General features: G+C 42.9%; 1 protein-coding gene across 1 annotated transcript in view; it reads left to right on the top strand.

Moving 5' to 3' along the window:
• Positions 1-6,141: 6,141 nt before the first annotated feature.
• Positions 6,142-27,094, top strand: part of ALDH7A1 (aldehyde dehydrogenase 7 family member A1) — a 46,966-nt gene continuing 26,013 nt past the window's right edge. The window contains exons 1-7 of the mRNA XM_077911474.1: positions 6,142-6,378; positions 7,650-7,703; positions 8,235-8,300; positions 17,396-17,476; positions 17,845-17,968; positions 23,138-23,270; positions 26,405-26,449. Of these exons, the coding sequence (XP_077767600.1) occupies positions 6,187-6,378; positions 7,650-7,703; positions 8,235-8,300; positions 17,396-17,476; positions 17,845-17,968; positions 23,138-23,270; positions 26,405-26,449 (695 nt within the window). The 5' untranslated portion in view covers positions 6,142-6,186. The remainder of the gene's footprint in view (positions 6,379-7,649; positions 7,704-8,234; positions 8,301-17,395; positions 17,477-17,844; positions 17,969-23,137; positions 23,271-26,404; positions 26,450-27,094) is intronic.

Genomic DNA, 27,094 nt, shown 5'->3' with positions numbered 1-27,094 from the left:
TCGCGCAGGTTGTTCTCTTACATGATTCAGTTTCCATCGAATGCCACCTTCTTGGCGAGGCCTCTTTCGACCCCCCTCACTGAAACCGGATCCTCTACTGTCCGTCTTGAACGCTTATTTTTCTTCATGGCATCCATAGTCATATGCATATTTGTTTTGTCTTCTTTCTCCGCTGGAATGTCTGTCTTATTTATTGGTGTTTGTCTCCAGTGTTGAGCTCGCTGACTTATTAAATATAATAGGTGATGAAGAAATATTTATGGATTTTTTTTTTTTTTACCTAAAGGGTATTATTTGTACCTTTTACTATTCTGTAATCTTTTTTTTTTTTTTTTAAGAAGCAATAGAGGTGCCTGGCTGGCTCAATCAATAGAGCATGAGACTGGATCTTGGAATTGTGAGTTCCCACCCCACTTTGGGGAGGTAGAGCGTATTTATTTTTAAAAAAAATTTTTTTGGAAAAACTTTAAAGAGAAACTATTTATCCTGGACACCTTTCTGTACCAAAATAGAAAGATCTAGCTTCTTTTTTATGACTACCTCGCATTCAGTTGCATAGTCGTACCGTCATTTATTTAGTCTCTGATAGTGTCCATTTAGGGTGTAGCCAATTTTGCAGTTAACACGTGTTTTGTTTGTTTTTTTTTTTGTTTTTGTTTTACAAATTTGCTTTGTTATTTTCTTGTGATAAGTTTCTAGACTGCAGGGGTCCCTGGGTGGTGCAGCGGTTTGGCGCCTGCCTTTGGCCCAGGGCACGATCCTGGAGACCCGGGATCGAATCCCACATCGGGCTCCCAGTGCATGGAGCCTGCTTCTCCCTCTGCCTGTGTCTCTGCCTCTCTCTCTCTCTCTGTGACTATAATAAATAAATAAAAATTAAAAAGAAAAGTTTCTAGACTGCATAAAAATGAATGAATATAGATTTTTGAAATGTGAGTGTAAGATCTAAGACCTAATCCAGGGCAGCCCGGGTGGCTCAGCGGTTTAGCGCCGCCCTCAGACCAGGGTGTGATCCTGGAGGCCTGGGATCGAGTCCCATGTCTGGCTCCCTGCATGGAGCCTGCTTCTCCCTCTGCCTCTCTTCCTCTCTGTGTCTCTCATGAATAAATAAATAAAATCTTAAAAAAAAAAAAAAAAGACCTAGTCCAGTCCTTTTTTGACAATGAAAAGAGATTACACAGCTCAAGTATTTAAAAGACTCCAGGTCTCCTAACTCTTAGACAACTTTATTGTTTTATCTTTCCTACATAGACTTACAATCCCCCTGGACTTTATCATGTGTGGTGTGAGGTAGGAGTAAAATTTCATGGTATAATTAACATTTGACTACGTTGGATGCAACCAAATATTACAAAATGCAGAGAACAGCTCCCCAACCTCAAGAATTTCTCCATTGTTTTCCTCTAGAACTTTTAGAGTTTTGTTCTTACTTTTAGGTCCTTGGTCCATTTCCAGTTCATTATTGTAGATAATATGAAGTGAAGGTCAAGTTCATTTTTAGGGGCTTGATTATCCAATAGTCTAGTACCCTTTGTTGAAAATGATGGGGGAACAGAGGAGTAGCTGAGGACAAAGCACATTGACAAATCCTTGAAACAGGGAGAGTGACATTCCTCTACAGACTCAACTGCCTCGATGTTCATACTTTGCTAAGGGCAAAAGGCAATCTTAGCCTGACTCTCAGGAGCCTGTAAGCCTATTTTAACATATAAAAATTCCTTAAAAAAAAAAAAAAAAAAAAAAAATTCCTTTAGAAAATTTCTCTTATCTCTAGACCCCCAAGATATGTGTTGGCAATCATCCCCCAAGCGCATGGCCCACTGATAGACATCTGAAGGGTTTCATGACTCAGGTTTTATTAGACCGTCATAAGTGACCTTTTCCCAACAATAGCTAGCCCCCTAAAGGTCCTGGAAACCTTGCTTCCAAAATTCCTTAGAGAGTGTGCTATCCCCAAACCCCTCCCGGCTCCCAGGTATAATCAGTGACCCCTCACAGGCCTGGGGCAGCCGCTCCTCCTGCAAATGGAATTATAGGTACAAAACCTCATCAAAAAGACCATACTTTACTCTGAATTTCTTTTACACCTTTATTGAAAATTGACTATGCATGTAAGAGTATTTCTGGGTTCTATACTCTAATGTTTATGTCTTTATATCAATGTGATACTATCCAATTACTTAGGTTTATAATTATTGTACAATTGTATAATAATTGTTAAAAAAATAACTAGTTACTTTAAAAAAATAATAATAATTGTTAAAATAAGGTAATGTAAATTTGTTCCTTTTCCCCAAAATTGTTTTCGCTATTCTAGATCCTTTGCATTTCCATTTAAACTTTAGAACTGCTAGCTAATTCTGGTGTTTGATTGGGATTGCATTGAATCTATCTTTTATTTCAGACACTGGGAGACTATCTCTTAGCCTGATGGTATTAAAAGCTGGAATAGGAGGCTCTCTGGTAGCTCAGTTAGTTGAGAAACCAACTCTTGGTTTCAGCGCAGGTCAGAATCTCAGGGTTGTGGGCTCAAGCCCGAAGGCGGGTTCTGTGCTCAGTGTGGAGTCAGTTTGGGATTCTTACTCTCCCTCTGTCCCTTCTCTCTCTCTCTCTCAAATAAATAAAATCTTCTAAGAAAATTAAAAAAAATAAAAGCTAGAACCATATATTGTTTATTAATAACTCTTCTGATTCTGGGCTCATTAAACAACCAGATAGGTAGTTTGTATCCTGGGAGAGAATACAGTGATTATAGGATGTGAATTGTTGGTCCTTTCTGAAGACAATTTTCCCTATTAAATGATATGCCAGCATTGTAGTTGTGGCATCATTTCTTTGTGAGCTTGATTAATGAGTTTGCCCAGAGCAATAGTGTCACTCACCCAAGCTCTGACAAATCAGGTTTTGCATTTGCAAAAATGAAAATGTATCCTGGGTGGTGGTGATTTCTCTAATTTATTGCTGCCTTGGGGCAAGCATGCATGTTCAGGTCACATCTTCTGCCTTCTGGCTGGCTATCTTTGAAGAATGAAGACTTCTAGCGTTCACTGAGGACATCACATCATAAGCACTATTCATTTGTTACAATGCTGTGACTCCAGAGTCCTTGCTTTAATCACCATGCTACTGTGCCTTTGATAAGCCATTTGGAAGCAAGATTGGCTATTTGCAGACTCTGCCACTTCTAATACAGAATACTTTCAAGGTGCCCCGAGTACATTTCTATAGGGCTTTGCAGTTTTTATATACGCTTTTATGTATGATTCATTCAATTCTCTTTCATATATGAAATGTGCTCTCATGAATCATTTAATTCTATCTCTTCTTGCTCTGCCCTGTCAAAATTCATTGCTTATAATTTTTCCTGACCTCCTATTGGGCAGGGCTAAGTCAGTTTTGAAAAACGGAGGTAGAAGAGTGAGATGTAATCTCCACTCAATGTAGGCAATTACTCATGTCTATTTTCCTAGAACTAGTTTAGAGAGACAGCCCTGAACTTCTCTGGTTGACATAGTGAAGAGAAAGAATCTAACATTCCTCAAGAGCACTATGCATTGCTTCTAAAATTCAGTGTATCTGTAAATGTCTTCTGAATTAAATGGAAAAGAGGAGAAAGAAGACTGTGGTGTTAAGATACATGTATAAGGAATCTTGCTAGCAGCCAGAAAGGGAGAAGAATTAAATTCTCAGTTAAATGTCTGAGGGGGACAAAAAAAAAAAAAAAAACTGTCGAGAATTAGAACAAAGGAAATTAGTGCTTCAGTCCTAGGAGTAGATGAGGATAGTAGCTGGGCTGTTGATAGATTACCAGTGCTGGACAAAGTATCCATGTGTACTGCTCCTAAGGTGTGTTCACAGGTTTTTTATTCATTCATTCATGTCACATGAGCCTGCTACAATGCTGGTAATTGTGGAGCTATGCAAAGATGAACAGGTGAAAATTTAATATTTATAAACAAAAGCATCGTTCCTGTATGTCCAGCACTTACTATAGTTTCTGGTAGGTGTTTGATACATGCCAGAGTATTTGTTAAATCATTTGAGCCATAAAGATGGAACAGATAAAGCTTTAACTTGAATGCAGAGGTGGAAGGAAGAGTTTCACAGGTGGATAGAATAACAAAGGGCAAAAACACAGTGGGAAGAAAACAGGCTTTGCATAGACAAAGTAACTTAGTATGTCTGGCTGCATTGTGGAAGGCCACTAGCAGGAGAAACATTTTCAGAAAGTATGCTGGAAATCACTGAGAGACCTATGAACTCAGTTGCTTCGAAAGTGGCGTATATATGTATTTTTTTGAAGATTTATTTATTTGAGGGGGCTGAGGAGAGGCAGAGGGAGAGGGAGAGTGAGTCTCAAGCAGACCTCACACTATGTGCAGAGCCAGACATGGGGATCCGCCCCACAGTTCTGGATCCCAAAACCAAGAGTCTGAGGCTCAACCAACTGTGCCACCCAGGAGTCCCAAGAGTGTGTATACATATATATTTTTAAAGATTTATTTAGTTGAGAGAAAGGGAGAGAGCGCACACTTGTGCACATGGTGGGGAGAGGCAGAGGGAGAGAGAAAATCAAAGCTGACTCCCTATCCACACCCCCAACACACACACAGTGGGCAGCCCCACATGGGGGTAGATCTCAGGGCTCAGAGAACTTAGGCAAAATGGAGAGTTGGATGCTCAACTGACTGAGCCACTCAGGCACTGCAAGAGTGTGTGTGTATATATACATAATTTACTTATTTATTTATTTATTTTGATGAAGAGAAAGAGTAGGGAGAGGGGCAGAGGGAGAGAATGTCAGAAGACTTCATACTGAGCAGGGGAGCCCAAGGCAGAGCGGGATTTCAGGTCCCTGAGCTGAAGACCTGAGCTGAAATCAAGAGTAGGATACTTAACTCAACCACCCAGGTGCCCCCGAGAGTGCATATATATTTTTTAACTTCCGTCCAAATCATTCTGCTAGTGATGTTAATATTTCCCTTATATAGTGTAGGGCCTAGTTACCGTGGAACAGGATGGAAGACGGGATGGTTACGCCTGGTGGCGGTGGTGAGGGGGGAGGGAGTGAAAATGCTATGGCAGGAAATGTCAAAGACATGGAAAATGAAGGGAATTGATCAAGACTGTATTTATTCTTCAAAAGCAAGAATATACTCTGGCAGGAAATTTAGAAGGAAGTATCATCATTTAACATTTTTCATTAATTAGAAAACTCAAAATTGTAATTCTTTAAAAAGATTTTATTTATTTATTCATGAGAGACACAGAGAGAGAGAGAGAGAGAGGCAGAGACACAGGCGGAGGGAGAAGCAGGCGCCCTGCAAGGAACCTGATGCGGGGCTGGATCCCGGGACCGTGCCCTGGGCCAAAGGCCGCCGCTCAACCGCTGAGCCACCCGGGCATCTCCTCGAAATCGTAACTTAACAAAGCCCTGAAAACAACCCTATCCCCCCTGCCCCCCCCCCCGCCCCCCGCCACCAGGAAGCGGCCTTTGGCTACTCCTTGTTAAGCCGCGTCATCATCACTTGGGAGCTGGTTGTAAAGGGCCATTCTCAGACGCCAGGCCGGAGCCACCGAATCAGAATGTGTGTCTAACGCGATGGAGCGACGGAAAAGTGACTCCTGGGATCCCTGGGTGGCGCCGCGGTTTGGCGCCTGCCTTTGGCCCAGGGCGCCTGCCTTTGGCCCAGGGCGCGATCCTGGAGACCCGGGATCGAATCCCACGTCGGGCTCCCGGTGCATGGAGCCTGCTTCTCCCTCTCCCTCTGCCTGTGTCTCTGCCTCTCTCTCTGTGTGTGTGACTATCATAAATAAAAAAAATTAAAAAAAAAAAAAAAGTGACTCCTTGCGCGAGGCCGCCCGGGACCCTGCTCTGAGCCTGGGTACTTCAGAGGCGATGTTGGGCCGCAAAGAGCTTCCAGCTGGAGCCGCGGTTGGCGGCGGCCTTCAGCACGCGGCGGCGGCCCTCCCCGCGCTCCCAGCCGCACGCGCCCGGCCCCCGGCGAGGGCGAGCTCGGCGCGTCCCCGGAAGACCCGGGCGCGGGCGGGCCGGACGGGGGAGTCCCGGGGGGCGTGCCCGGGGGCGGGGCCCGGCCTGCCCAATGGGCTCTCCCGGACGGGGGGCGGGGCGCTATTTCTGCAGCTCCCGGGGCGCGGGCGCGCCGCGCGTGCCCCGGGCCCGGTATGTGGCGCGTTCCCCGCCAGCTGTGTGTGCGCGTTGCAAGCGGAGGCAAGCTCTCGGGCCCTCGCCACAGACCCGCTGCCTTCATGTCCACTCTGCTCATCAATCAGGCCCAGTATGCTTGGCTGAAGGAGCTGGGGCTCCGCGAGGAAAACGAGGGCGTGTATAATGGCAGCTGGGGAGGCCGCGGAGAGGTATGCGGGCGCCCTGGAAATCCGTGCGGGCTCCGTGCGCCCCCGGAGGCCGCGCGGGCGCTGCCCGGCCCCCTCCCGCTGCTGGGACCGTGCTACCGGGTGGGCAGGTCTGAAGCCCCGGAGTAGACGTGCGCATGTGAAGGGGGCCTTGCAAAATAGGCTCAGATTGTTAGGTCTTTGTGTGTTCTGGACAATCAGCGCCGTTTTGGAGCTGGTGGGGCTTGAACTTCCCGCACGCGCTTACAGCCTTACGGCGGCGTGGTGCGGTGGGTAGGGAGGCAGGCTGCAGGCTTAGCCTCGGGAAATTACCTCGGTTTTGTGCTTGACTCCGGCTCCTCTGATGTCAGGTAATGTTCCTAGTTTTATACTGTCTTTGCTGTTGTTGGAGTTCGCAAGCCGGGACTTGCTGACATCCGGTTAAATCTGTTGGGCTCTGAGCTTCCTTGAGGACAGGATTTTCAGCGTTTATTTCCAGAGCCAGACAGCGTGACTGGCACGCAGAGAAAGCTCAGTGCAACGTTTTATTAGGGAATAGGATGGAAAGGTAAGGTTTTGGGGGGAGCTGCATGAATCAGAAAGCTTTTATAAGAGGATGTTACATACAAAAAGAAAAAGAAAATGTTACATAACATGCCACAAAGTTTGTTGCATACACCGAACTTGCCTTGTTAGAGGAAACACTTGTTCCTCCAGGTTATTGCTGACTGTAGGAGATGTAGGTGTTTGCAGTTATTCTCCAAATTACCCTCCCCTTCTGTTGGCAGTTTGATCCTGTTTTTCCTGTGGCATTTTATCATTAGGGTCCTGGATAAAATACTTCCTCCTGAAAATTTTTTAGCGACGCCTTGATTTTTTTCCTTTCTAATCTCTGCAGCTTGTGTCGAGATACAGAGTTGTCCACTCTTCTTCACCTTCTGACTAGGACAGAGTAAGAGAAGACTAAGTGACACTCTTCAGTTTAGTCTCTTATGAATGGAGAAAGAGGCGACGTAATGGGTTATATTAATTAGACTTTTGCTCCCACACCCCATATTTAGATGGCAAGACTGGGTTTTGCAAAAAGTGGTTCTGAATGTTTAGGTCAGAAATGAAAGACCACTCTCTAAGTGACCTATTTGTAATAGAAGCTAATGTAAAAATTCCAAGTTTTGATATGGTATCTTAAGTTTTTTTTTTTCTTCCTCCTTTACCGTCCCCTGTTTTTTGGTCTGTTCCCCCTGTTTGGAAGGGATTACATTTTCTATAGACTGGCATTTTCTTTTTGTTTGAAGGTTATCACGACCTATTGTCCGGCTAACAATGAACCGATAGCAAGAGTCCGACAGGTAAGTTTTTTTGTTTTGTTAATACAAACTGCCCACTTGTGCCAGTGATGAAAAGCAGTATGGAGTCTCACAGTCCAAGAATAAAGTATTTCGTTTTCATGTGACATTTAAGAATGTCTCGGAGACTGCCCAGTCTTTGGGTTTGGGTGCTCTAAAAAAGGTGACAGAAAAGTCATTGGGAAGGGGGCTCCATTTAAGGCCATATCACCTGTTTTTGAAAGAAGATTCTAACCTCTGAAGTCTGGGTTGGAGCCCAGGGTTCTGATTTTCTAACATCTCAGGTATTGTCCCCAGATGAGGCTGATGGAGCTTGCTTCTAGAAGCAATGTTTAAGAAGCACAGCTGGATTCTAAGCTGTCTTACCGAGTTCACAGTCTATGAAGGCATAGGCTGTGAAAATCATTCTAGAAACTACGAATCCGAGGGTCACCTAGAGATACTCCGATTCTTTTCCACAAATCTCGTTTGTTCTCAGAGGGGATCATCCCTTCCCTTTATTTTTCATTGTCTCCGGTCTAATTCCTACTTTAGGCCAGTGTGGCTGACTATGAAGAAACAGTGAAGAAAGCCAGGGAAGCCTGGAAAGTCTGGGCAGAGGTGAGTGCGAAGGTCACGGCATGATGACCTATGGTAATTGCAAGGGAGATAGAGAAAAATTTTACTAGAGCAGTCAGTGCTCCCTGCAAGGGGAGTGCTTGGGAGCTATGATAATCTCTGAGCCGTAGCCCTAGGATAGTGCCTTTTCCATATTTGGCTTTCAATTAATGGGAGATTTTAAGTGGATTAAAAGTCTTTACTGAAGAAGCATAAACCTCAGCTCTGAACACTATTTTCTAGTTGAAGTAAGTTTCTAATTGGACTAAAAGAAAGGACTGTGTATGCTAGAAACCCCATTTTGCTGCTTCTCCCGTCTCCTTCTAGCCAACTGTATGCAGGGGTGAGGGGTGGGAGCATCTCAGCAGTAGGTGGATAGCCCTAGTTCAAAGGGCAGGGGCTTAAAAAAAAAAAAAAAAAAAAAAAACAAAGGGCAGGGGCTTGAGTTCCTGCAGTCTGATCTGGCGTTAGAGTGGGTGGTGCCTCCTTCTTCTGTCTCCACCTGGGGTAATGTGATCCTCTATAGGAGCTGTGACTGGAGCTGAACTGGGCCACAGGGAGCTGTCACTAGGTGAGGGCCAGGCTCTGGAAGAGAAGAGAGGGAAGAAATGGAGTAGCCCGCATTTCCCTCCTTCCCTCCCCCACTCTGAATATTCTATTCTATCACTGAAGATTATAGGCCTGAGGCTAGAGGAACATCCTGGACTATTTAACCCAGCTCTACCCTTGGGTAAATTACTTCCCTTCTGTGTGCTCTGTCTTGTAAATAGAGGAGATGGCCTGCCTGCCTCCTGGGGTTATGGTGAGCATTAAATGAATTAATCCTGGAATTGCTAGCTGCAGAACCTGGCCTTTGCAGACATCTTACCAGGGCTACAGAACCACGTGTTACTGGTTTCCAGACTGCTGAGTCAGTGTTTTTTTCTGAATCAAAGAATGCTAGGGTGACTTGGACAGAGGCAGGCTCTCCCAGAGAGCCCTGAGTTGAATGTACCTTAGTTGTCAGCTGAGGGACCGCCTCTGTGCAAAGCAGGAGGAACATCTTTCCTGTACTTTAAGCCTGATTGTTGGTGTAGGGTTCCATTATGCACAATGGAAAATATCCTTGAGTGTTAAAACACCACTTCCAAAAGTATATGGTATAATAAGTAAAGTTAACTCTACGTAGAGAAAAGTGTCCAAAGCAGTGTCATTTATTGTTTGCAAAATAATTTTTGTTTTCTTTTTGATCCTAAAAGTAATACATATTTGGGGTACCTGGGTGGCTCCCTCAGTTAAGTGGCTACCTTCTGCTCGGGTTGTGATCTCAGGTCATGATCTCGGGGTTGGCTCCCTGCTTAGCAGGGATCTGCTGCTTCCTCTGTTTCTCCCACCACCCCATCATGCACTCTCTCAAATAAATATATAAAACCTTAAAAAAAATTAACACAGGGTGCCTGGGTAGCTCAGTTGGTTAAGTGTCTGCCTTTGGCTCATGTCATGATCTCAGGGTCCTAGGCATTGGGAATCCCTGCTCAGCGGTGAACCTACTTCTCCCTCTGCCCCTCCCGCCTGCTCATGCGCGCTCTCTCTCTCACTCTCTCTCAAATAAAATCTTTAAGAAAGATTAATATATACTCTTTTTTAAAAAATATTTATTTATTCATGAGAGACACAGAGAGAGACAGAGACAGAGAGAGAGAGACACACAGGCAGAGGGAGAAGCAGGCTCCATGCAGGGAGCCTGATGTGGGACTCGATCCCAGGACTCCACGATCATGCCCTGGGCCGAAGGCAGGCACTAAAACGCTGAGCCACCCAAGAGTAATGTATATTCTTTAATAAGAATTGGATGAGACACTAATATAATCACATTGGATCCCCTTACCTCATCTTCTTTTATAGAGAATGGTTATTAGAGTTGGAGTTTGTGCATTTCCTTCCAGTCTTTTGTGTTTTATAGTTGTGGTTATTATACGTGGCATGTGTAAAATTTTGACACCCATCGTGGCATTGCCTACCAGCCTAAAGTTGCGTGATTTTATTTTATTTATTATTTTTTTAAAATTTTTATTTATTTATGATAGAGAGAGAGGCAGAGACATAGGCAGAGGGAGAAGCAGGCTCCATGCATCGGGAAGAGAAGAGAGGGAAGAAATGGGGGAGCCCGCATTTCCCTCCTTCCCCCCCCCCCCAACATCCTGGGTCTCCAGGATCGCGCCCTGGGCCAAAGGCAGGCGCCAAACCGCTGCGCCACCCAGGGATCCCAAGTTGCGTAATTTTAAAATTGTTCTCCAATATATAAGCTATTCACAAAAAAATTAGACTTAATTTTTTCTAGAGTAGTTTCAGGTTTATAGGAGAGGAAAAAATTTTTGCTTTTCACTTCCGAGTTCTGTGGCTGGTTTAATAATTGACATAAAACAGATGAACAGGAGAAAAACATTTGAATTTCTCATGTGGGGCGCGGAAGAGTGGCAGTGAGGAAAGATCCAAGACCCAAGGGCAGCCAGACATCTAAGCCTGTATGCATACAGAGCTCTGGGGCTTCTTGGAGAGGAAGGCAGTTCACAGGAAGGTGAGAGGAGCAAATGTTTGGTACACAAATGTGTTCCCTGCCATGCCAGTAGGTCGTCCTTATAAAAGCGATCTCTGGTAAGAACTCGCTTCTTGGCACAGATCCCCTTCTTTCAGGCAGTAAGGGAGAGGTAAAAAGTTTTTCCTGAGTCTGTTGGGCCTCGGTTGCCTTCAGCTCAGAATGATCCTTATGCCCAAGTGGCACGTTCTGGCTTAGTCTGAGTCCTTTCAGCAGAGAGATGAGTGGAAAACAGGGAATCCCGTCCTTCTTATCACACTTTGCACGTTTCCTTAACCACCGTCTTACTTTGGTGCCCTACATTGCTTACAATTGGAGAGCCAATGCTGATCAACTATTATTAACTAAAGCCCATAATTTGCATTAGGATTCACTGTTTGCATATAGGGTTTTGAATGCCAGTGAAACGTGATTAGAAACATGTATGTGGGGATGCCTGGGTGGCTCAGCGGTTTGGCGCCTGCCTTTGGCCCAGGGCATGATCTTGGAGTCCCAGGATCAAGTCCCATGTCGGGCTCCCCGCAGGGAGCCTGCTTCTCCCTCTGACTGTGTCTCTGCCTCTTTCTCTCTGTGTGTCTCATGAATAAAAAAAAAAAAAAAAGAAAGAGGCATGTATGTGTGTGCATTTACCCAGGTGTGTGTGATTCGAGGTCTTTCCTAAACTCCTAAACTGGCTTTTTTTTTTTTTTTTTTTAAGATTTTATTTATTTATTCATGAGAGACACACACACAGAGAGGCAGAGACACAGAGGAAGAAGCAGGCTTCATGCAGGGAGCCTGATGTGGGTCTGGATCTCGGGACTCCAGGATCAGTGCCCTGGGCTGAAGGCAGATGGTAAACCGCTGAGCCATCCAAGGATCCCCCTAAACTGGCTTTTTTTTTTTTTTTTAACTGGCTTTTAAATCAGTCTTGTCTTGCCCTGCAGGGATCCTGCTGCTCCCTCTGTCTGTGTCTCTGCCTCCCTGTGTCTCTCATGAATAAATAAGATAATCAATCAGTCTTGGCTGTGCCCTAGGGGCTGGCAGCTGACACTGATACCTTTCCTTAATAGTGTGCAGTACTCTTCTTGTTACTGCTATTTTCATGTTTAGGATTTCACATGGCCATCCTCTCTCAGTGAACAGTGCCCGCCCCTGCACCTAACATGCTTGCTTCTACTTCCCAGACTGCTCAGATCTCCCAGTAGAGTGATATTGCTAAGTGGGAGCAGGTTGTTGTCCTGGGTGATGGTTGGGGATCCCACTTGTTAGAATTTGAGTTAAGCAATTGAGTTCAAAGTTGAGGGTAGCGGCAGAGCCTTTCCTAACTGCATCTGGGGCTCCTGCCAACGGGGCAGTCACTTAGAGGCTGCTGGTGCCTCACACAAGGAGAGAGCAAAGCTCATCCCCTCCTGGTCTACACTCTTAACCCTCCTGGGTCCTTAACTCAAGTGGGGCTTCTTCTGCTTCCCCTTGATAGTTTTGGCTGGCCTCACCTGTGTTAGGACAAACCATCGTTTCATTGACTTCTTTTGCGTGAGGCCTGAAATTTTTCAAAGGGAACATTTTTTTGGGGGGTGGGTGGGACATTTTTCTTTAAGGAAAAAGTATAAAAATATAGGAAGCTTCCTATGTGAAAAATATATAGCTGATTTCTTTCTTCTAACTAAACCTGAGCACAGAGAACCTGGTCGGGATTACTGTCTCTGCTGCTCTCTCTCAGGAACTGGTTTCAGCCCAGAATGCCACCTGTTTATGCTCCTTTGCATCCGCTGTGTGTCTTCATTTTCCCCCTGTCCATCCCTGGGGAGGAAGAGCTAGAGTGATGACAGGCACCATCTCTAACCGAATAAAGGAATAACATTTACATGGAAGCTCTATAATATATGGTAGCTCTTTGGTGATCAGGGAAGGAATCTCTGAGGAGGTAGCACATGAACCCAGAATAAATAAGAGCCATCCATCTAATGGCACCTGGGTGGCTCAGTGGTTGAGCGTCTGCCTTTGGCTCAGGTCATGATCCCGGGGTCCTGGGATCAAGTCCTACATTGGGCTTCCGTCAGGGAGCCTGCTTTTCCCTCTGCCTAGGTCTCTGCCTTTGTCTTTCATGAATAAATTTTTAAAAATATTTAACATGGTAGCAGTTTAACACAGGTTTCCTTGTATTATTACCCCAAAAGCTCAGCTAATAATTCCCTCAGTGCTGATAATTCCTTCTTGTGGCTGTTGGGGATGCTCGTTTTAAGTATGACTTCACAGATACAGTGTGCAGGGATGAGGTCTCCTGTTGTCCACCTCAGGAGGACATGAGGTTACAAATGGCCTGTCGTGTTGAGATCAGTCAAGCTCACCTGGGAGATGGGTTATCATGTTGCCCACTCTGCCCCCATTTCCCTCTCCCCAGACCCAATCCTGCTTTCTCAATTCTTGCTACTCTATCCCATCATTGGGAGGCTAGAACAAAAATGAAGAGGCCACATTTGAATGGTCTTGGATGGAATCCAGCTCAAAGGTTTCATGGGTGATGATTTTGCTATATACCCAGGGTTGAGGATCTGTCAATTACCAATTGTCAGTTACCAAGTCTTGAATATCTTATTTTATTTTATTTTTTTTATTTTTTATTTTTTTTAAAGGTTTTATTTATTTATCCGTGAGGGACAGAATGAGAGAGAGAGGCAGAGACACAGGCAGAGGGAGAAGCAGGCTCCATGCAGGGAGCCAGACGTGGGACTTGATCCCGGGTCTCCAGGATCCCACCCTGGGCGGAAGGCGGCGCTAAACCGCTGAGCCATCCGGGCTGCCCAGTCTTGAATATTTTAAATTGCAGTTATCTCTGTTGCTATTTCTGTAATTGAGACAAGTCACCATCTTTTTCTTGCCTAATGGTCTTCCTATGTGAATCTTGTCTCACTCTGTTCTATTTCCCAGACCACACCTGGAGGTTTTTTTTGTTTTTTTGTTTTTTTAATACAATTGTTTTAAGTGAGCTCTAACCCCAAGATCAAGAGTTGCATGCTGTGTAGACTGAGCCAGCCAGGTGCCCCTGGAGTGGTATTTTACAATGCACTGTGATTTTCCCCCTACCATTTAATACCCTCTAGTGATTTTCCCACTATTTTTTTTAAGATATTTATTTATTTATTTATTTATTTATTTATTTATTTATTTGACAGAGAGAGCACAAGCAGGGGGAGCAGTAGAGAGAGAGGGAGAAGCAGGTTCTGCACTGGAGCAGGGAGCCCGATGCGGGACTTGATCCCAGGACACCTGAGCCACTCAGGCGCCCTCCACACTATTTTTTGGAGGATTCTTTATAGGGTCCTTTGCACTGTGACCCCAGATTTTCTCCCCTGCCTCTTTTAACCCCTTTAAATTTTTCAAAGTCCCCATATTCTCTTTTGTTTTTTGGCCTTTGCACATTCTCTGTCCTGTTGCCCATAATTTCTGTCTACCTTCTCTACCTCTTTACCTGGCAAACACCAATCATACTTGAGGTCTTCAGTCTCAATTTTAAACTTCTTCAGAAAGCCTCCTTCCTCCCTACTTGCTTAACCCCAAGTAATACTAAATTAACACGGCTAGCTGCTCCCCTTATACAGTCTGGCTTCTCCAGCCTGGCACTTAGCACATGAGACTGAAATCACCTATTTCTTGTCTTCACCACTCCTGGAGTGTTGGTTCTGGTGGGCTTGAATTGTAGTTGTCTTCTCTAGTATCCCTGGGGAAGAACAGAATATCTGGCACTATAGGAAGTGTGCAATAATTACTGGTTAGAGACTGAATAATATATACAAGGATATGATGTAAAGGGCTATGTGTATTGGACATTCTGAGTTGAAATTAACCAGTTTGCTAAACTTAACAAACCTGTGGGCTAAATTCATTTGGAACAGTGGTAAACTCATTCCATGCTTAGGAAATGTATAGGATCTGTGCTGATTCGTGTAACAATCAGTTTTTGATATTTTCAAAAGAATGCATGTATTGTAAAAATGGCAAATATTGTAGACTTATTAAATGTGAGGAACGAAAGTCTTATAATTCCATCCCACCACCCAAAAAAATCCCATTCCCCAGAAATGACCATTCTTAACATCTTGTGTATTTCTTCAAACATAAGCAAAAATTTAGTTATTGTATGCGTATTTTGCTATTTTCTGTTACAACTCTGGAAAGTTTTTGCTTGTAAGTCTACCTTGTAGAGCGTAAATAACCCCGTCTTACAGCTTTCGTGTAATTAACCAGTCCTGTGTTGATAGACATAAAGATGGTTTGTTTTTCTCCACCAGAAACAGCACTGCAGTAAGTGTTGTACCTGTATGTCTGTGATGTAGGTATTTGCTTGATATTCAGAAATGGAATTACCTAGTCAAAGAGAAGGAATGGGTTAAATGTTACAGTATGCCGGGTTACTTTCCAGAAAAGCTCTATCACAACACCATCTATTTGGAAAGAAGAGAGTGAGGATGAGCCCTGAGTTCTGGGTCAGGCTCTGGGAAGCCACCCTGGAGCAGAGCTTTGATAGCACACTCTGAGGAGCCAGTGGAGTACTGGGGCCAGCCTGGGGGAAATGGTCTTTTTAGGTGCCTTTGAAGGAGAGCCAGAGTTAATTGGGAAGAGCTGGGGGAAGGGAAGGAGTGATGGTCACATTGAGGAAGTCATGTCTCCATATGTGAATCATGTCTCAAACTTCACGTGGCCCAGCCTGTACTGTTTACCTTCACAAACCCGACACTTATTTTTTTTTTAGAGATTTATTTATTTATTTGGAGTGAGCCAACACGAGCTGGGGGGGAGGAGTAAAGGGAGAGGGAGAAGCCGACTCCTCTCTCAGCAGGGATTGATCCCAGGATTCTGGAACCATGACCTGAGTCAGAGGCACTCAACTGACTGAGCCACCCAAGTGTCCCAACCTTTGATACTTCTGAGTCTTCTTCATCTGGGGAATTGTACTTCCATCTACCTAGCTGTTCAAGCCAGAGATCTGGGCATCATCCATGGTTCTACGTCCCTCATTTCCCACACCTATTCCATTAGTGTGTCCTGTCCGTTCTATTTCCTAAATAATCCTGGATCTACTTTATGTCTCCCTTGCTTCAGTTTTATGTTTTTGTTTTTGTTTTTGTTTTTAAAGATTTTATTTACTTATTGGAGATACAGAGAGAGAGAGAGGGAGGGAGGGGGGAGAGAGAGGCAGAGAGAGAAGCAGGCTCCATGCAGGGAGCCTGACCTGGGACTTGATCCCAGGTCTCCAGGATCAGGCCCTGGGCTGAAGGCGGCGTTAAACTGCTGAGCCACCGAGGCTGCCCCCGGTTTTACTATCAAGTTAGTATAATCTTTGGCCTAGGCTACTAGAGTGTGTTCTTAATTGATCTTCTACTTTTCCCCTCCTGTATCTGTTCCATCTATCCCACATTGATTTTTTCTTTTTAAAATTTTTATTTAAAGAGAGAAAGAGAGGGGTTGGGGAGCAGAGGGAGAGGGACAAGCAGATTCTGTGCTGAGTGTGGAGCCTGACTTAGGGCTCAGTCCCACTGAGATCATGACCTGAGTGGGAATTGAGAGACTCCGGGGCACCTGGGTGGCTCAATGGTTGAGCATCTTCCTCTGGCTCAGGTTGTGATCCCAGAGTCCTGGGATCAAGTCCTGCATCAGGCTCTCCGGGGGGAGCCTGCTTCTCCCTCTGCCTATGTCTCTGCCTCTCTCTGTGTGTCTCTAACGAATGAATAAATAAAATCTTAAAAAAAAAAAAAAAAAAAGGAGTCAGACTCAGATAATCAACCCACTGAGCCACCCAGGTACCCCCTAACAGCGATCTTAAAAAGGCAAAGCGGGGCACCTGCATGGCTCGCTCAGGAGAGTATGTGACTCTTGATCTTGGGGTCTTGAGTTCAAGCCCCACTTTGTTGGCATAAAGCTTACTTAATTAAAAAAGGTTTTTTTGGGGAGGGAAGGTAAAGCAAATAATTTTCCCCTTGAAAACCATTAAAGACTTCCCATTGCGCTTAGAATAAGATTCAGTAAGATTATTAGCTCCATGAATGCTTCCCTTATTTTAGCCCAGGTGCCTGGCATTATTCCTGTTACATACTAGGTGCTCAGAAAATAGTGAGTAAATCATAATTTGAAAAAAAAAAATCCTAATTTGAATGGCTTATGGAATGCCATTTCATCAGCTGACTAGTATTTGGGCATGCAGTCATTTTGACACATAAGAAAACATCACTGGAAGTCTTAAAGGTTTACAGATATTTAAGGTATCTTAAGCTTTTTCTAGAGTCCTTGCAAAGATTGTGTTCATTCTCTGAATTTCTCTCTGTCTTTGGCACAGACCCTTGCTTTCCAAGAACCTGTCATCTGGATGATGTTTCCTGGGTCTCTGGTATTGGTTTTAGGGACGTGCTATAATCACAGTCTTGATGTGATCAAAAAATCATCTGATGGGCTGGGACTTAATTCTCTTAGAGCACGATTGTCTACTGTTGTGTTACAGACATGTTTACGCTTTGAATTAGACATTGAGATTCCATTTTCTTCTTAGGTTCCTGCTCCGAAGCGAGGAGAAGTAGTGAGGCAGATTGGGGATGCTTTGCGGGAGAAGATCCAAATACTAGGAAATTTGGTAACGTATTTCGATAGTAAATACACGTTCCCTTGAGTGGGGAATAAGGCTTGTTGTGCATTTGTGTTTAAGATTGTAAGATTGTGATGCTTAAGGAGAACAGTCATAATATTTATAAAAAACATCTCTTTAGAGGAAAGATGAACAGGGAAAAGTAAAGACAAATCTTGGGTTTTATTTTTTATTTTTTTATTTTTTATTTTTTTAAATCTTGGGTTTTTAAATTAATATAACAGACTCTCTGAAATTTACCCCTTCACAAAATTAACATGAAATACTGTTTGGTCCCCACCCTGCCCCATAAACTTAGTATTTAAAATATGAATTGCGTTGCAAAAATGCTTCTTGTTTTTTTTGTGCTTTTTTAGGTGTCTTTGGAGATGGGGAAAATCTTAGTGGAAGGTGTGGGAGAAGTTCAAGAGTACGTGGATGTTTGTGATTATGCTGTTGGCTTATCGCGGATGATTGGGGGACCCATCTTGCCTTCTGAAAGTAAGCAATGAAGTCAGTTAAGCTAAGAATTTTGTGCTCTTAGAGCTCAAAAAAATGCTGTAGCTGTGAATTAGTTGGCAGAAGAGCACCTGCATGTAGCATGTAAATATACAAAAATGTCTTTCATGTCTGTACCAACGAATATAAATTCAAATAGGTAAAAACGTCAGATCAAAGTACTTTTTTTTTTTAGATCAAAGTACTTCTTAAATTTTTCTATTTTTATTTAATTTTTAATTTTTAATTTTTATTTATTTATTTTAAAAGATTTTATTTATTTATTCATTAGAGAGAGAAGAGGCAGACATAGGCAGAGGGAAAAGCAGGCTCCATGCAGGGAGGCCGATGTGGGATTCGATCCTGGGACTCCAGGATCACGCCCTGAGCCGAAGGCAGACACTCAACCACTGAGCCACCCAGGTGTCCCAAATTTTTCTATTTTTAAAGATAATACTCCAGGGGATGCCTGGGTGGCTGAGTCGGTTAAGTGTCTGCCTTTGACTCAGGTCATGATCTCAGAGTCCTGGGATTGAGTCCTACATCAGGTTCTGCTCAGTGGGGAGTCTGCTTCTTTTTTTTTTTGGGAGTCTGCTTCTCACCCTGTTCGTGCTCTCTCTCTCTCTGATTCTCTCAAATAAACAAATAAAACCTTTTAAAAAATAAATAATTTATTTAAGAAATAACAATAAAACTCTGTTTTGTCAAGTCCATTGGTGAGATAGCCACTCTTTTATGTGAACTTTTTTGGTAATGTGTATCACCAATCCATCAGGATAACAATCAGAAAATAAATCCAAAGGGCCAGAAATGTTTAATACCAATTTCAAGAATCTAATTCAAGTAAATACTCTTGAAATGTGAAAAAGGTTTATATGTAAAGCTGTTCCTTGGCACCCCTGGGTGGCTCAGCAGAGGAGTGTCTCTGCCTTCCGCTCAGGGCGTGGTCCTGGAGTCCCGGGATCGAATCCCACATCAGGCTTCCCTCGAGGAGCCTGCTTCCCCCTCTGCCTATGTCTGTGCCCCTCTCTCTCTGTCTCTGATGAATGGATGGATGGAATCTTTAAAAAAATAATAATTTAACCAAAAGGGGAAAAAAAAGCTATTCCTTGTAGTATCAATAGGACACATTTGAAATGACCTAAATGCTTTATATGACAAATGTTAAGCTCATTTTGGTAGTCTATTAGCATATATTAAAACTCATACTTAGGAAAATTGCTTTCTCCTAACCCCACACTTACAGAAAAGTTGTATTTACTTTTAAATTATTTTAATGTTTTTGTTTTTAAGAGGTGATAAATTTGTATCACGAAATTGAAAAGGAATGAAGGGGTAAAGGATAAAAAAGGTTTCCTTCCTACCTCCCTGGATACTCCCTAAGTATTCCCATGGAAGTAGAGAATGTTTCTTGGTTTCTTCTTTATTTTTTTAGAACTTTTGTCTTGTGCAGGCAAATATGTCTTTTAGGAACACAAACATTAGCAAGCTAAATGTTCTGTTCTTTTTACTTAATGTGTAAAAAGAAACTGTCGCTTATTATTTCAGCAAGGGGCTTCCTTCATCTTTTTTTTATAGCTGCCTTTGGGTGTCAGGACACTATTTTTTTTTTTTTTTTTTTTTAGATTTTATTTATTCATGAGAGACACAGAGAGGCAGAGACCTAAGCAGAGGGAGAAGCGGGCTCCCTGCAGGGAGCCTGATGCAGAACTCCATCCCAGGACTCTGGGATCACGACCTGAGTCTAAGGCAGACAGACACTCAACCACTGAGCCACGCAAGTGCCCCAGGACACTAATTTTTTTAGCCAGTTCCCAAGTGATAAATATGTAGGGTATTTCCAATTTTTTTTGCTGTTACTTAATGTTGCAAGGGCTGACTTTGTACTTAGCAGAGGTTTCAAAAGTGAGGATACAGGTTTATATGATTTGTAATGTTTGTAGTGTTAATGGAGCAAAATAGGTGACTGAATGCCTGCATAGAAAGTACCAAGTAGGGCAGCCCCGGTGGCGCAGCGGTTTGGCGCCGCCTGCAGCCTGGGGTATGATCCTGGAGACCCGGGATCGAGTCCCACATCGGGCTCCCAGCATGGAGCCTGCTTCTCCCTCTGTCTGGGTCTCTGCCTCTCTCTCTCTGTGTCTATGAATAAATAAATAAAATCTTAAAAAAAAAAAAGTACCAAGTAGTGGAAGTCAGCCAAAGCAGTAATAGTGGTTGTCTGTATGTGGCAGAATTATTGATGGTTATTAATCTATTTTTCTCTATTTTCTAAAACTTCCATGATTGGGATTCTGTTACATTTATAACCAGGAAAAGGAATAATTTTTTTTTTAAAGATCACATTTTTCCGTTTTTTTTTAAACAATTTTTATTTCATGAGAAATAAAATTTTAATAAAATAATAAAATTTTATTTTATTTTATTTTTTTTATTTATGATAGTCACACAGAGAGAGAGAGAGAGGCAGAGACACAGGCAGAGGGAGAAGCAGGCTCCATGCACCGGGAGCCCGACGTGGGATTCGATCCCGGGTCTCCAGGATCGCGCCCTGGGCCAAAGGCAGGCGCCAAACCGCTGCGCCACCCAGGGATCCCAAATAATAAAATTTTATAATAAATAAATAAAATAAATTAATAAAATAAATAATAATATAAAAATAAATAAATTAAAATAAATAATTAAAAATAAAAATATTTAAATTTTAAAAATAAAAATAAATAAATAAAATAATAAATAAAAATAAATAAAAATAAAATAATAAAATTTTATTCATGAGAGAGAGAGAGAGAGGCAGAGACAGGGGGAGAAACGGGCTCCATGCAGGGAGCCTGATGCGGGACTCAATCCCGGATCCCAGGATCATGCCCTGGGCCAAAGGCAAACGCTCAGTCGCTGAGCCACCCAGGCGTTCTGTGTTTTTTGTTTTTGTTTTTGTTTTGTTTTTTTGTTTTTGTTTTTGGGGTTGTTTTTTTTTGGGGGGAGGGCATATTTGGCACATTTACTTTAGGAAAGAATTGGGATTTTTTGTTTTTTAAACTACAGTTAATGTCCTTAATTAGGTATGTAATAGTGATTCCTATTATTCAAGATTATTTTTATGTTACTGATCATTTTCAATAGGCTTTTCTAGTTAAAAAAGTAAATTGCCAGTTTGGTGAAGTGTACGTGTGCATACAAGGAACTTCTTTGATTACACCTATTGTGATGTCTGCCTCACCAATTAAAATCTGTCTCAGTTGCTTGCACATTCTTTAGAAGAGTAGGTTATTCGTTTATGCAGAGCCTTTGTGGATAACTTTGATTTCATTAATATAATAAATGCTTACTGTGTACCAGATGCCAGGAGAACTAGTAGGTGGTACTTGATCAGTAAGGAATTTTCCCCATCCTGAAAGAATTAATTAATTGATAGATTGATTCATTCATTCATTGAGAGAGCACAAGCATACATACGAGTGGGGTGGGGAGATGGGAGAGGGAGATAATTTTTTTTTAAAAGATTTTATTTATTTATTCATGAGAGGCACAGAGAGAGGCAGAGACATAGGCAGAGGGAGAAGCAGGCTCCTTGGAGGGAGCCCAATGTGGGACTCGATCCCAGGATGCCGGGATCACGACCTGAGCCAGAGGTAGATGCTCAACCACTGAGTCATCCAGGTGGCTGTCCTGAAGGAATTTATAAGCTTAAAGATTCATTATGTTTTAGTGTGGGAGGGAAGTGAGAGACATGTAATAGGACAATAGTAACAGTATGGTAAGTACTTGGGGCACAGGGCAGGGTGGTGACCCTGAGCCAGCCTTGTGAAGCAGTCAGGAGACACCCCTAGGAGACAGTAATCCAAGGTCAGGCCTTAAGGAAGGAGAGGGTGAGGTGCTTGGTCACCGAGAAGAAGCTTGTGTGATTTAAGGTGGGAAAACACCGCTTATTTAGGCAACTGCCTTGCTTTAGCATAGCTTGAGGGCAGAGGGGAGACACAAGGTGAAAATGGAGCCCTGGCAAGGAACTCAGACTTTGTCCTGAGGGCATCACAGTAGTGATCCAGTAGCGATCCAGACACCACAGAGTCCACAGAGTGGTAAGCCAGGGACAGAGGTCATTGAACTGCGCTGGCCACCCTGGGGAGGACAACAAGGGGAGGGCAGGAGAGGAGGAGGCAGGCCTGCCAGGAAGAGGCTGTGTCAGCACATCATCTCCAGGGGCCTGGGAATGGGGGTAGCTCCCGATGGGTTCCCTGTCCCCACAGCCTGAGTGTGGACAGACAGATGGACACCTGGGAGCTCCACCTTCCCAGGTGGTCTATGGTTTTTCTTTTTTTTAATATTTTATTTATTTATTCTTTTTTTTTTTAAGATTTTGTTTATTTATTCATAGAGATGCAGAGAGAGAGAGAGATAGGCAGAGACACAGACAGAGGGAGAAGCAGGCTCCATGCAGGGAGGCTGACGTGGGACTCGATCCTGGGTCTCTAGGATCACGCCCTGGACTGAAGGTGGTGCTAAACTGCTAAGCCACCCGGGCTGCTCTGGTCTGTGGTTTTAACTCAGTTTGAGTGGTCACCTTCCTTGCTCCAGCTGCCTTCAATTAAAATACACCCCTGTAGGATGGTGGGTGACGTTACATTTAAAATTTATATATAAGTTACATATTTTTCTTTGTATTTCTCATTTTCCAATATAAATATAAAGTCTTGTGCAGTTCATTTAACATACATGTAATTCTTAGAGCTGTTCTTTTTTTCTTTCACATGAGCCATCTTGGCTTCACTTTGGAGAAGTTGGCCAAGGGCTTTACAGGCATTGTAAAAGAACAGGTGTCACAGGTCCTGTGTTGTGCCCTTTGCAGTCACATCATCCAGGGCACCTCTCCTCACCTCTTTGAAGTTTCCTTGTCTCCCAGATGGTGCTGATGCTGCCCTGATCACAAGCAGGATCAGAGGTGTGATGGTATCAGGACAGTGTATAACCTAGTATAGTAATAACAGCTTCATTGTATACTAATTAATACACCACTATCCAGCAGCTGTGTAAAATGATCCAATGCAAGACATCTGGATTCCCACTTAGCCTGATGCACCTTTGTTCTCAAAATGAATGATGTCAGACTGTAATGATTACCATCAAATGCATTAAGATACTTGTTTAAGCACGTTCCATACCTTCCCCTGTCCTCAGGACCTGGCCATGCGCTCATTGAGCAGTGGAATCCTGTGGGCCTGGTTGGCATCATCACTGCGTTCAACTTCCCTGTGGCTGTGTATGGCTGGAACAATGCCATCGCAATGATCTGTGGGAACGTGTGCCTTTGGTAAGAACTCCCTTTCTTACTCAGTGTTAAGATGATAAAAGTAGCCATTTTCAGGTATTACTAAAAGTATTTTCTTTCTTTCTTTCTTTCTTTTTTTTTTTTTTACTAAAAATATTTTCAATGTATTGAAATGTTTTCTAATATCCTACACTTTATTTTTTAATTTTAATTGAATTAATTAACATAATGCATTATTAGTTTCAGAGGTACAGATCAGTGACTCATCAGTCTTTTTTTTTTTAATAAAGATTTTATTTATTCATGAGAGAGAGAGAGAGACAGGTAGAGACACAGGCAGAGGGAGAAGCAGGCTCCATGCAGGGAGCCTGAAGGTGGCGCTAAACTGCTAAGCCACCCGGGCTGCCCTCATCAGTCTTATATAACACCCAGTGCCTATTACATCACATGCCCTCCTTAATGTCCATCACCCAGTTAACCCCGTCCCTCCAACTCCGTCCCCTCCAGCTACCCTCAGTTTGTTTCCTATGATTAAGAGTCTCTCCCTTTCTTTTTTTTTTTTTAAAGATTTATTTATTCAGTCAGAGAGAGCGAGAGAGAGGCAGAGACACAGGCAGAGGGAGAAGCAGGCTCCATGCAGGAAGCCCGATGTGGGACTCGATTCCGGGTCTCCAGGATCACACCCCAGGCTGCAGGCGGCGCTAAACCGCTGCACCACCAGGGCTGCCCAAGAGTCTCTCCCTTTCTGATTTCATCTTGTTTGAACATATAAGTCACACTGCTAGTTGTAGAGTGCTGATTTTTTATTACTACGTATTATGCTATTGGTATAATTAATTTTTTTGCCTTATTTTTTTTTTTTTTGACAAAGGCTTGGCCTTACTCTGGTTTCCAGCTCTTTCCACCCCAAGTGGGTATACTGCAAGAGTTGGTGTTGGCTCTGCAGATGTAAGGGCTTAACCCTTCACAAGGTTGTTTACTCTTCAGATGTCCGCCAAGAGCATCCCCAGGTCACCAGGACATCTGCAGTTCTGGCCCGCCATGTATCAATTAGGAGGTCCCCATGAGGCCTCAGTTTGAGTAATTCACTAGAATGACTCACAGAACTCAAGAAAGTGCTTTATTTAATGATTACAGTTTTATTTTAAAAGTCTTATACTCTACCAGCTGAGCCAGTCAGGCACTTGATTACAGTTCTATTTTATTTTTATTTTTATTTATTTATTTATTTTTAAATTTTTATTTATTTATGATAGTAACAGAGGGAGAGAGAGAGAGAGAGGCAGAGACACAGGCAGAGGGAGAAGCAGGCTCCATGCACCGAGAGCCCGACATGGGATTCGATCCGGGGTCTCCAGGATCGCGCCCTGGGCCAAAGGCAGGTGCCAAACCGCGGCGCCACCCAGGGATCCCTACAGTTCTATTTTAAAGGATACGCATAGGGTAAGGGGTAGAAGGTCCCAGATGCAGAGCTTCTATGCCTTTTCCCAGTTCAGTTGGGGCATATCACCCCACCTACCAGGAGGCTATACTCAGCTTTGCTGAGTACAGTTTTTATTGGAGTTTCCTTAAAAAGTCACAGTTGATGAAATCATTGAACAGGTGATTGGACTCTCAGCCATACTCCATTCCCGGTAAGTAGATGGAGTGGGGGGACATAGGTGGAGTTCCAACCCTCTAATCACACTGTTGGTTTTTATGGAGATCAGTGACCAGCCCGTATCCTGCAGCAGTCAAGCAAACTCTCCCGGCACAGGTCACCTTGTTAGCATAACAGAGACACTTCTATCCCTCAGGAAATTCCAAGGGGTTTCTATTATTTCAGAAACTGGGAACAAAAACCCAGGTGTATTCTTTATGCCACACTCTTCAAACAAAACTCAGTTTAAAAGTTAGAAAAAAAGAACTTGGGAAGAGTTACAACCTTCTTTGTGAAATTTGACTCCCCCCTACCTTCAATAAAAATTTCATCGTGAATTCCCAAGTTATTGATTCTGCAGCCCTTGGCTGTGGTTAAATATATTAATTTTAATGTCTTTTTTTTTTAAAGATTTTATTTATTTATTAATGAGAGACCGAGAGAGAGGCAGAGACATAGGCAGAGGAAGAAGCAGGCTCCCCTTAGGGAGCCTGATGTGAGACTCGATCCCAGGACCCTGGGATCATGACCTGGGCTGAACGCAGATGCTCAACCACTGAGCCACCCAGACATCCCAACTTTAACACCTTCATAAAATGCATAATAGAAGTTGATTAGGAAAATGTCTATTTCACAGATGACAAAACACTTGCTTGTTTTTAGCTTCCATGGTGAGTGGAGGAAGTGAGATCAGGAAAGCCAGGAGAACTGTCTTTGCCCATTTGGCATCTGTCCCACTGGCTCTTCACTTAACCATAATGTTGTGTTCAATTGAGTATATTCAAAGACTGTCTATAAAAGCCTGGCATCGTTGGGAGATGAATGATTGGCACCATGTTGCCAGAGGGCCCCATGCTTTCCAGTGTTTTAATTCATAAAGATGGGTCATATGGTTTTTCTCAGCCCTCTGAGCCTTCTGAGGAACTTCTGAAGTTCACATTGATAGATTTCCATTTCCGTAATTGACAAAGGTTAATGTAATGGTTCCTGTGTTTAGTCTGGGAAGCAGGTTCAAAATTATTCAGTGTAATTTTCTTTTTTTTTTTTTTTAAGATTTTATTTATTTATTTTTTAAGATTTTCTTTTATTTTTTTATTTAAGATTTTCTTTTCTTTTATTTTAAGATTTTATTTTATTTTATTTATTTTATTTGAGAGAGAGAGAAAGCTAGAGCAGGGGCAGAGGCAGAGGGAGAAGCAGGCTCCCCACTGAGCCCAAAGATATGATGATATGGGGATGCAGGGGATGCTGGACTCCTCCCAGGACCTTCAGATTATAACCTGAGACAAAGGCAGACACTTAACTGAGTCACCCAGGCTCCCCTGTTTGGTGTCATTTTTATGTTTTGCAAAGTTTTGTAGTCCCTTGGGTCCCAGACACAAAGCTTTAGAAGGACAGATTTTGATTTCAGTTACTAGGTTTTGTGGTCTAATTGGACAGAACTCATCACAAAGAGTTTTGCTTTTTCTTGACAGGAAAAGGTATTTATGATTTCTACCAAATTAAGTTGCCCTTTTTTTTTTTTAACCCTCTTAAGGAAAGGAGCTCCAACAACTTCCCTCATTAGTGTAGCTGTCACAAAGTAAGTATGTGGCTTTCTTTTTCTTGAGTCTTGAATAATCTCAGAGGGTGATTGATAGGCACTGATTTGTAATCCTGTGTGGAAGGGTCATATTTACTTAAGCATGGAACTTGGATAACCTCTTTCTCCTTTGATTGTAATAACATTTTGATAATCATTTTACAGTATATGGAGTTCTTTCAGAGCCGTATCATTGAACTCTTTGGAAACATTCTAGTATTGATTAACATGTTGAAATTGAGCTCTTATAAACCTTTATTTCACTTGGGAAAGAAAAATCCAGTGGAAAGGAAATTGTGCAGTTTAGGGGTTGTATTTAGTAATTGCTGAACATGTTCATGGTTTTGATTTCTACTTTCATTGCTTTCATTTAATAGGTGGTTGGAAAAACAGAAGGAAATGTTTATTATACTGTTCTACTGATTCTAGCAATGTCTAAAATGTATTTCATTTTTTGGTTATGGAATTTTTTTTAATTCATTTTTGAGAACTTGACAACACTGTTTAGGTCATGAAATTTGTGTTCCTGATGTGTCATTGGAATTTGGAATCTGTATAGAAAGAGGATGTCTTTCCATGTACAGGGATGTGTGTTGACCTTCCTTGATGTTCCATTGGTCGCATGGTCTACATTCTCTGAAGAAT

This window comes from Canis aureus, chromosome 10 (genome assembly GCF_053574225.1).
Source record: "Canis aureus isolate CA01 chromosome 10, VMU_Caureus_v.1.0, whole genome shotgun sequence".
Classification (NCBI taxonomy): domain Eukaryota; kingdom Metazoa; phylum Chordata; class Mammalia; order Carnivora; family Canidae; genus Canis; species Canis aureus.
The sequence above is the reverse complement of the archived record's forward strand: the minus strand, read 5'-3'. Positions and strand labels throughout refer to the sequence as shown.